This window comes from Alosa sapidissima, chromosome 23, assembly GCF_018492685.1.
Source record: "Alosa sapidissima isolate fAloSap1 chromosome 23, fAloSap1.pri, whole genome shotgun sequence".
NCBI classification, from domain to species: domain Eukaryota; kingdom Metazoa; phylum Chordata; class Actinopteri; order Clupeiformes; family Clupeidae; genus Alosa; species Alosa sapidissima.
In genome coordinates this window covers 28,649,489-28,660,695 of record NC_055979.1, presented here as the reverse complement: position 1 = coordinate 28,660,695, position 11,207 = coordinate 28,649,489, and the positions used below count along the sequence as shown (strand labels likewise).

General features: G+C 44.6%; 1 protein-coding gene across 2 annotated transcripts in view; it reads left to right on the top strand.

The window, feature by feature from the left end:
• wdr12 (WD repeat domain 12) overlaps nucleotides 1-10,253 on the top strand; it is a 13,036-nt gene extending 2,783 nt beyond the window's left edge. Inside the window, exons 5-13 of one of the 2 annotated variants that reach the window (XM_042080853.1) lie at nucleotides 784-899; nucleotides 1,292-1,446; nucleotides 2,923-2,968; nucleotides 3,294-3,376; nucleotides 3,768-3,908; nucleotides 7,977-8,082; nucleotides 8,527-8,659; nucleotides 8,931-9,003; nucleotides 9,841-10,253. In XM_042080853.1, coding sequence (XP_041936787.1) covers nucleotides 784-899; nucleotides 1,292-1,446; nucleotides 2,923-2,968; nucleotides 3,294-3,376; nucleotides 3,768-3,908; nucleotides 7,977-8,082; nucleotides 8,527-8,659; nucleotides 8,931-9,003; nucleotides 9,841-9,918 — 931 coding nt within the window. In that variant the 3' untranslated portion in view covers nucleotides 9,919-10,253. Of the gene's footprint in view, nucleotides 1-783; nucleotides 900-932; nucleotides 1,016-1,291; nucleotides 1,447-2,922; nucleotides 2,969-3,293; nucleotides 3,377-3,767; nucleotides 3,909-7,976; nucleotides 8,083-8,526; nucleotides 8,660-8,930; nucleotides 9,004-9,840 lie in introns of those variants that run through there. The other variant, XM_042080854.1, reaches the window with a different exon arrangement.
• Nucleotides 10,254-11,207: the final 954 nt, after the last annotated feature.

Below are 11,207 nucleotides of genomic sequence, written 5' to 3'. Positions count from 1 at the left end.
AGTGTGTGAGAGAATATTACAGTGTATGAGAGGGCTGTCACTTTTGTGAAAAAATCCTGTTCGATTTTTGAGACATAAGTGTTCATTAAATCGATTGTAAAATCGATTTTTCATGTCTAAAGACGTTTCCATTTTCAACGCCAAATATAGGCCATTCCACAAACAACTAACAGGCATTAGGACGAAAGTAAAGAGGGCGTTTGTAGACGCAAGCCAGCAATATTTCTGATGATTTATTGGCGTGAAGTTTCGCGCACAATGACAAACAGGAGTGCTACATTCTCGAAAAACAATAAGCCGCGTGGACTGCCATTACATCAATGACAAACATTACTGCAGTCTTCAACGTAGCTGTGTCTCTGGTTACGATTAGAAATGTCAAACAAATTTCGCCTACGTAGAACTCGATTGCACAGTTTGCATAGCCTACCGCTTTGTTCTTCTCCATAGTTTGATATACCAAAAATCCGAAGTACTTCTACATCGAATTCCTCAAGTTATTAGGGCCTATCACTCGTCTCTCTCATGTCGCACAGGTTGGTTAAAATCGATTCCCTATTTTAGTTTTCGAAACTTGTGTTGTTTGGTCCAATCGATTGTGCAATCGTTTTTCGAACGTAAAGGGACAGCCCTAGTGTGAGATTAAAGGGCTTCTGTGACATCAGTGTGTGTGTGTGTGTGTGTGTGAGATTAGAGGGCCTCTGTGACAGCAGTGTGTGTGTGAGATTAGAGGGCCTGTGTGACAGCAGTGTGTCCTGTTCTGATGCTTCCCCTCTCTCTCAGGATCCTGACAGGCTCCTATGATAAGACGGCACGCATCTGGTCACTGGAGGGCAAAGCAGCCATGACGGTGGCAGGCCACTCTGAGGTGGTGAAGGACGTCGCTTGGGTCCGAAGAGGTGAGCGCGACACACACACACACACACACACACACACACACACACACACACACACACAGCCATGACGGTGACAGGCCACTCTAAGGTGGTGAAGGACGTCGCTTGGGTCCGAAGAGGTGAGTGCGACGCACACACACAAACTCACACACACACGAATATGGGAGACAGACATGCCAGCTGGGCTCCACCTCGACTTCCAAACAGGGTTTGATGTTCGTTGTGCTTAAACTCCCACCACTCTGTGTGCTGCTGCAGCTCCCGCCCTGTGGGCCTTGTTCTGTTCATGCTCTTCCTGGTTCTGTTGCCCCTTATGCTCTTCCTGGTTCTGTTCTGTTGCCCCTCATTCTCTTCCTGGTTCTGTTGCCCCTCATGGTCTTCCTTGTGTTGTCCAGATGGCCTGACCTCACTCCTCCTCACGGCCTCCTTGGACCAAACGGTTCTGTTGTGGGAGTGGAACTCGGAGCGGAACAAAATCAAGGCTCGTCACTGTTGCCGTGGACACGCGGGCAGTGTGGACACAATTGCAGTGGACCCAACACGGACAAAGGTGTGTGTGTGTGTGTGTGTGTGTGTGTGTGTGTTGTTACTGTTGTGCCTAAATGCCTCATCATACTTTTGTTTTCTTCGTCTTTTCTGTCTCGTCTGTCATCCCCCTGTGCTCCGGAGCCACCTCCACCTCCACCTCCATCATTCTGCCCCCATCCCATCCCATCCCACCCCATCCCATCCCACCTCCACCTCCACCATTCTGCCCCCATCCCACCTCCACCTCCATCATTCTGCCCCTACCCCACCTCCACCTCCACCTCCACCATTCTGCCCCCACCCCACCTCCACCTCCACCTCCACCATTCTGCCCCATCCCACCTCCACCTCCACCATTCTGCCCCCACCCCACCTCCACCTCCATCATTCTGCCCCCATCCCATCCCATCCCATCCCACCTCCACCTCCATCATTCTGCCCCCATCCCATCCCATCCCATCCCATCCCATCCCATCCCACCTCCACCTCCATCATTCTGCCCCCATCCCATCCCATCCCACCTCCACCTCCATCATTCTGCCCCCATCCCATCCCATCCCATCCCATCCCACCTCCATCATTCTGCCCCCATCCCATCCCATCCCATCCCATCCCACCCCATCCCATCCCACCTCCACCTCCATCATTCTGCCCCCATCCCACCTCCACCTCCATCATTCTGCCCCCACCCCATCCCATCGTTACCTGCCTCCTGCTCTGTTTCTCTCACTTCTCCTCTTTAATTGGGCCTTTTGGACAGTGTTTGCACAGCCCATGTTTGCACAGCCCATGTTTGCGTAGCCTTCTACCTATCTATACTTCCACGAAACTAACGAGCCAGATATTCTGTCTGCCCGCAGGAAATCACGTGCATTGTGGGTAGCTGATTAGGTTTAATGAAAACATAGCCTACTATAGAGTTTACAAATGATTTTGTTTAATTTCACGTTTCCATATCATTATAATCCGATTCGAAATGATGTATTATTTATTAATTAATTAGATTATTAATTAATTCATCATTTAACACCTTTCCAACATGGCCCTTTTCATCTCACGTGCCCCCTAGTGGCAGCTCGCGTGTACCACAGTTTGGGAATCCCTGTATTAGACGAATAATTGTTAAAGAATACCTACAAGATTTCCAAGGGTGCGTCTAAACAGACAGAGACAGAGACAGATATAAAATATCTGTTGATGACTTGTTGATGATATCTAAACACACTTTTAACGCTATATTCATTTGTCATTTACTTGAAACGGATAGTGAGCAAGTTTAGGCCTGCATAGGCGATTTTTGATGGTGAGCAAGTTTAGGCCTGCACAGGCAATTTGTGTTTGTATCTCAGACTAGCATTGACCAAGGAAAGTCTTGCCGGATTGTGTGACGCCGGTGTCAATAGTTGGATTATGGCTGTGCATGTAAACAAGGTCATTGTTGGTGACTGAGGTGTTGATGAAGATTAATCAGCTTCTGTATGTCATTCTGTCTGTCTAGTTCTGCAGTGGATCCTGGGATAAGATGCTCAAGCTGTGGTCAGCAGGTATGACCTGCAGAAACCATACATTCACATAGTGGGTGCGGTCCACTCCAGGTAGCCGCTTACAGAGCTGGCTTAAAGCAATGCATATATACTCTTTTGATCCCGTGAGGGAAATAATTGAGGTGGCATAGATACATGGATACATTGGAAGCAATACATGGATACAATACATTGTATGAAGTCCAGCATGCATACCTATAAGCCAGCGCTGTAAGCGACTACCTGAATACGAACAAACCCACTCACATAGTCTGTGTTCACGCATACAGCCTGGGATTTGTGTGTCGTTGAGCTGTGCATTATGGGAATTGTATTTCCTTCACAGTGCCTACAGAGGAGGAGGATGAGGTAGAGGAGCCTAACAGACCCCGGAAGAAGCAGAAGACAGACAAACTGGGATTGACACGGGTGAGAAGTGACCTCCTATATGTCTGTTCCCATACCAACACACACACACACACTAGTGTCCTCTGCTCCACTACTGTAATGTACTCAGTCCTCTAGCTCCCTCTAGTGGCCACAAATCTATGTGCATGTAATCTTCCCATAGGATTTCTCAGTTTTCCACTCAGTGAAGTCATTTTTATGAAGAAAGATGTCCTTTCTAGCTGCTTGGCTTTGTTGCTCTGGAATGTTTATCCAATGGCCCAAATTTGGTATTTGCCTTCATTTAAAGAAAATCATTGTACATGTTTGATGTGTTGACATGTTCGAGCTCTGTGTGTATGTGTAATGTTAATTAGAGGTGAGTGCTGGTGTCTTACATCCCCGCTGATGCCTGAGCTTGTCTCCCCTTCAGACGCCCCTCATGACGCTGTCAGGACACACAGAGGCGGTGTCGTCGGTGCTGTGGACGGACAGCGAGGAGATCTGCAGTGCATCATGGGATCACACCATCAAGATGTGGGACGCGGAGACAGGCAGTCAGAAGAGCAACCTGGTGAGAACACTTTGAGCTCTTCTGATGAGCTCTTCTCTCCTGGTGAGAACACTTTGAGCTCTTCTGATGAGCTCTTCTCTCCTGGTGAGAACACTTTGAGCTCTTCTGATGAGCTCTTCTCTCTCTCCTGGTGAGAACACTTTGAGCTCTTCTGATGAGCTCTTCTCTCCTGGTGAGGGCGGGCAGCAGTGGCGCCGCCAGCCGTAATCCTGTACGCACTGTGCGTACAATTTATGATGACCGCCGCTAGCGAAGCGGTCATATAGGGATTGTCAAAGGTTTTTTCCGTCATCTACTTCCTGAATTTTTGGTCAACGATACCCGGGACACTGAACCACCGGGGCACATGAAATTTGGTGGGTATGTAGCCCCACTAGACTTTTACGGAAAAATTTAGTTTGATCCCCATGATTTACCTGACATTCTCTGGGGGTATGCCAAGTTTGGTAGAATTTCATCCATGGGGGGGTAAAAAAAAGTTCTGTGTACATTTAGTGACTGTACACTCATTGGCATGTAGATGGTGGTGCACACATACACACGCACACACACACACTGGCACGCACATACCATCAGTATCGGCAATTAGAACGGCCGATACATAATTACAAATTCAGTAGGATTAAAGGAAAACCAAATATTCATTCATTTGGCTGCATTTCCAGTATTGGCGTTACGTAGTCGTTTGTCCACCAGATGGCGCATCGTTGCAGTGAGATGTAATTTTGTTGGAAATCTAAAGTGGGTTGGAAAGACAATACGCTAACTACAAGGACAAGACTGTAGTTTACAGCAGAGAACGTCTAATAAGGGTAGGATGATTTCTGCATGACATGTAATTCCCATTTCTTCTTGAAGCCTGGGGGGGGGGGCAGTGCGTGGATATCTCAATCGCAAAATTAAACAATATTTCTATCGGACACCTACCATGGACTAGGCTGGGTGAACTCATCCTGATCTGCCGGCGATTTCTTTTTCGATTTCTTAAAAGATTGAGCTTGGTCTGGCGAAAGCCAGACTAACCATGGACCTCATAGTTGCAAAATGCAAGGGAACATGAATCAGCCTATTATTTGCACAAACAATAACGGACAGTAGCTCTTCAACCTGGCCCGTTAAAATGTGTATGAACAGTCTAGCAACGCATTTCATGAAGGCCCTTTTGGACATGTCAGTTATTTGCACCACTGGGTAAAACTGCATTTTGTTTTAGACTACTGGTATTTAATTTGTGCATTGGCAATAAAGCTGAATATCATATGAACTAGATGACTAAACTTATGCATATGTAGAAGAAGAAACATTCACAAAAATCCATGACATGACCTCTCTTCTTGATAGCTGTTGAAAACTGCATGGAACTGACAGGGATTGTTTTGTTTAATAATAATAATAATAATAATAATAATAATAATTAATTAATAAATAAATAAATAAATAAATAAATAAATACATTCATTATGCTGCTACCTTCTGCTTTTCCCAAATACAATGTAGCCTACAGGTGTACCTTTTATCAGTCCAGTTGCAATGGATGGACTGTGATGAACTGCACTACTTGTGATTGTTTAGATATTTTAAAGGTTTTATAACAATTAGGGTTGGGCACGAAACACGGTTCTAATATGGCACCGGTGCCGACGCAAACGGTAGTAACTGCATCGAATAACAACGTGGATTTTGGTGCCTCATTTCGGTGCTTAAATAACTTCTTTTTTTTTTTTTTTTTTTTTATATACGAGGCATCACTGCATGTCATGCGCCATCTCTAACGTCTTGCTCTGATAGCAACACATCCATATACAGTTAGCTAACATAAACACTGTATAAACCAGAGGGGTGCACCACATAGGCGAGTGGACAGTATTTGACCGCTTGTGTGAGCCCAAGTAGCTTACTTTAAAGCGATATCGCGAGCTCCTGTCAAAATCTAGCAGTGGGCCTAACTACGCACAAGCAAAAGGCTATGAAACAACATCAACAGTAGCCTATATGTTACACAATATCCTTGCTAATGCGCTAACTGGCATTTATTTGAAATGTTATCAGCAAAGTTGTAAGGTGAAAACTGTATTTCACGGTGTGTTCTAAACAACATAATGGCATGATATTAATCTTTCATGTGCATGAGGCCCATATAGCATCACAATCAATTTGAAGATCATGTTAAAAGTTAGTTGGCAAAAACATAAATATGTAGGTTACATACCTGATGTCACTGAGCTGTCAAAGAGGCTACGAAACCATCTCCGTACGTTATCGCTAATTAAACTCAGCTGACTGGTGTTAGCGCATAGCCATAGTTGCTGTTAAAATGCCTACTAGGCTAGTGCTGGGAATCTAAACACTTCAACACTGACATGTAGCCTAACATGTTCAAAACTATTGCGTGTTATGGGTTAAGACATGACATTTCTTGAAGCATTTGGGAACACACTGAATTAACTGGAAGGTAGAGTCCCTGTTAGATTAGCTTGCTTGCAAATGCCGTTGTCCATGACCTGGCAGTTTTATGGAAAGCGGTTTTAACATACCTTATGGCAAACCGCCCACACTGGATAAACTAGAAAGCAGAGCTTTAGCCTACCATTGTGTGTGCATGCATGGCAAGCTGTTTTAACATTTAAATGTATTATTTGTAGGAGCAATGAGATATTGATAGTAAATTGAATATAACAGTTCTATTTCATGTTCAAATTTGTCTTATCAATAATAAAAAAAGCATTTCATGCTTTAGACCATTTTAATTTAAAACATTTTAAAAACAAAGTACCGGTTCAGGCACCGTTTTAAAAGTATCGATTTAGTACCAAGTGCTACAAATCTATTCACCTTTGCAGCGCCAGTAGGCTACTTTGTGTGCGGCCCGCAAACACACATTCCAAACAAGCATACACAAAAGTTTCAAGAGTGGGGGATGGAGTAGAAGATGGAGACTAATTCATTAATGTAATTTATTTTCGCGGAATGGATGTACAGGACTGATCGGCGGTCATATTTTGTACCGCTATGCGGTACATCTAGTTCATGCCCGCGTGTCCACGACAACCAAACAGCAGTGTAAGCAAATCCTTATTGTTAGGTTACATAGCCGTCTTTTCTGTAGGCCTATAATCCTGTCGCAAATCACGACATGGACTCATTGGTTTCTAATTTTCTTTTCTTTCCCTTGTTCACGTGGTGGGTAGTGAAGCGATAATGCATTTAAAGCAATGTTCACGTCACGTGTTGGGTAGTGAAGCGATAATGCATTTAAAGCAATGTTCACGTCACGTGTTGGGTAGTGAAGCGATAATGCATTTAAAGCAATGTTCACGTCACGTGTTGGGTAGTGAAGCGATAATGCATTTAAAGCAATGTTCACGTCACGTGTTGGGTAGTGAAGCGATAATGCATTTAAGGCAATGTTCACGTCACGTGTTGGGTAGTGAAGCGATAATGCATTTAAGGCAATGTTCACGTCACGTGTTGGGTAGTGGAGCGATAATGCATTTGATGCAATGTTCACGTCACGTGAGCCAGAGCCGATATGGCCAGAGCTGCTGCTCTGTAAAGGTATTTCTGTCCCACCCAAATTGCGTTAAAATTGTGTGTTTAGCAGCCAGAATTTAAAAAAAAAAATCCCGGGGGTGAAATCTCCCTCATCCAAGAAATTTTATCCCAGAAACACCTCTGTGTAGGGTAGCCATGCACCCGTTCTTTTTTTTGGGGGGGGGGGGTTAGCGTCCTGGGCCAGGGTGCGTACTATGGAATACAACCCTAGCGGTGCCCCTGGCGAGCAGAACGGTCTGAGCTCTTCCTCTCTCGTTTGTCTGATTTTCTCTTCTCCAAATATCGCCTCCCTGTCTCATTCCTGATGCTTGTGACAGTGTGTCTGTGTCCTCTAGTTTTAGCCCCTCTCTCTTTGATAGCCGCCTCCCCCACACTGTTTTATCTCTTCCCTTTCTAACGCTTTCTCTCTCTCTACAGTGCAGCAGTCTAATGATTCCCCCTCTCTCTCTCTCTCTCTCTCTCTCCGTCTCTCTCTCTCCCTCTCTCTTTCCCCCCCCCCCCCTCTCTCCACCCCAGATGGGCAGTAAGGTGTTCAACTGTGTGTCCTACTCTCTGCTGTGCCGGCGGTTGGCATCGGGCAGCAGTGACAGACACGTCCGGCTGTGGGACCCCCGTGCCAAAGGTCAGACCCTGTCCCAAAACAGCTCACAGCAGCAGCCTGTCCAGCTAAACCAATTACGCACATATTAATGGCAAACTTCTTAAAGGTGCTATATGTAAGAACGACCACTAGCGTTTCAAATGTCCATGTACCATTGTCAGTGAAGGTATTTGAAAATCTCTGATGGCATATTGCAATAATTGATATATTGCAATAAATGTCTTGCATATAGCACCTTTAATCTTTACTGAATCAAACAGATACTTCCGATTATGTCATTCATTTTGTGTGTTTTAGACCTAGACTTTAGGTTCAGCGTTTGTGTGTGTGTGTGTGTGTGTGTGTGTGTGTGTGTGTGTGTGATCTCCTAGATGACACTCCAGATGCTCTCCTTAACCTCACACTGGTTGGGTGATTGCAGCAGAGTGTGTGTGTGTCTGTCTAATGACTGTGTTCTCTTCGTAGATGGCTCTATGGTGCTGCTGTCCTTAACGTCACACACTGGTTGGGTGACTGCAGTGGACTGGTCTCCCAGCCATGAGCAGCAACTTGTGTCAGGCTCCCTGGACAACATCGTCAAGCTCTGGGACACCAGAAGGTGTGTAGTATTCACACACACACACACACACGCATACATACACATATACACATACTATACACATATGTATACACACACACACACACACACACACACAGTTCTATAAGGTGGATACACATAGCTGGAGAAACTGTTGCATATGCATGCATGCCTCAAAACAACAGACAAGCATTATTTGTGTGCCATTGTTGTCATAATGACTCATGATGTGTATTGGGCTGTCAGGCTCCAGTACGGGAGGCTTTAATCTTCTGTTTGTTTGTTTGTGCAGCTGCAAGGCGCCCCTGTATGACCTGGCTGCTCATGAGGACAAAGTGCTGTGTGTGAACTGGACAGAGAGTGGGGTGAGTCACTGTGTTTGTGTTTGTTTACATTTTCATTTGTGTTTGTGTCTGTTTCAAATTACTTTGAGTGCTCATTGAAAAATTTGTGGAGATTATTAATATTAAACCTTTATCATTATGTTTTGTCTTTGGGAACATATCGGAACTCCCCCTATTACCGTCGGTCCCGTATTTCCACCGTCTTGCGTGTATGTGTCACTTAATATCCATTTCTATACAAACCAAGACAGCGGACTCCTATAGAAACGCAAGCACCCACACCATAGGTGTATCTAGATTAGCTATGTACCAAAAATGACATTTTACCGTGACTCAAAGAGCTGTAAACAGTGTTGTAAGGCTCTGTGTACACATCCGTTTGGAGCTCCAGTGGAATTTTAATTTCATGACGCGAATTCTCAGTCTAACCGGTAATGTGCCGTTGAAACGGCGTAAATAGGCGACCCATCAGGCCAGCACTATAACTCCGAGCGTGGTAAACAAAATCGGATATTTCAGGCAGAAAATGCTCCTGTTAAGAACCAAACCAGATTTTGTTCAAATCTAGACACCTATGGCTACTGAAAAATGTAAGGTTCATTTATCAAATGTTATTTTGAAGTATAGAAAAACATTGTTGTTTTAGAATTTTTGAACGAAAGTGGTGATAATTGGAGGCGTTACGATATGGCTTTGCCTCTTCATCTGCTCCAGGCCCGGTGAAAGATTCTGTGAAAGCGAGTAACAGTCACTCACAGTGTCTGGCATATACTCATACTCGTTCCTTGGGGCACACTTAACATGTTTGGTTTTGTTTGTGTTTACTGTGTTAATTCAATCTTTTTTTTTCTCATCCAGATAATCCTGAGCGGCGGAGCTGACAACAAACTTTACACATACAAGTACTCCTCCGGTGTCACGGACGCTGGCGCTTAGCAACGCCACGTGGATGCAAGTCGCCAGGGTGATGATCTGCCATTTTTTCCATCATAATCGCTGGCCCACAATAAAGGATCAGACCCATTTTGGGTATAAATGTGCCACTATAACCTGGACTATGCACCAATTGGGCCTGAGTCTGATGTGGACTTTGGATGTGGACATTCAGAAACGCCTCTGACACCGGACACAGTAGGACGTGTGTGTAATGCAGCCTGAGGATTTGGTCTTCATGGTCTTAAATGTCTGGATTTCATATTGGTTCAGCTTCTGTGTGTGAAGTCAATGGTCTGATGTCAATGCCACAATATAAATACGTTTTCTAATTCTAAGTCTCATTGTGTCCTGCCTGTGTGGAGAGAATTACAAATGACGTGGAAGCAAAACCGAACTGAGATGTGTTAAGAAAGGGAAGCACTCCCAAGGTTTTTTACAAGCCGGCTCGGAGGAGAACATGTACAAAGTTGCCTCTGTCCAAGTCACCTCTCGAATGTTGTATGTCTTATATTCTGTTAGTAGGCTCTTTGACTGCTCCATTGGAAAAGTTCAGACACGCCCCGGACATATGTGTGCTTAATTGGCGCCGACCACCTATAGTGAAGTCTGGCCTAATACAAAAGCTGGGCCGTAGTACATGACAAAAGACTTGATTTGCAAATGGTGGAGGCGTGTCTTCACCAGGCACAATCATCAGTTAATGCAAATATGAGGCAGACAGACTGATGAAGTTAGTCACATTTGCAGAAAGTATGTGACATTTGCAAAAGTACTCACTTCCCGTACTCAAGTAGAAGTACAAATACTTGTGTTAAAAAATACTCTGGTAAAAGTAGAAGTACTGACTTAACTTCTTTACTCAAGTAAAAGTAACAAAGTACAGGCTTGGAAATTTACTTAAAGTATAAAAGTAAAAGTAGTCTTGTGAATGACAACCATTTTTTTATGCAACGGTACCTGGACCACACAAATGTTACTAGAGTGCAAGAGTGCCAGTCTCTCTTTTAAAATCTTCCCATAACCTGTTGGGCCATAGGCTTTCCCCCCCAACATTGCACTGCAGAGGGCAGTGTGTTCTTTGGCCTACCATCAAATGCTGGACATCTTTATTAAGTATAGTATAAGTATATATACCTCTTTTGATCCCATGAGGGAAATTTGGTCTCTGCATTTATCCCAATCCATGAATTAGTGAAACACACAGAACACAGTGAGGTGAAGCACACACTAATCCCGGCGCAGTGAGCTGCCTGCAAAACAGCGACGCTTGGGGAGCAGTGAGGGGTTAG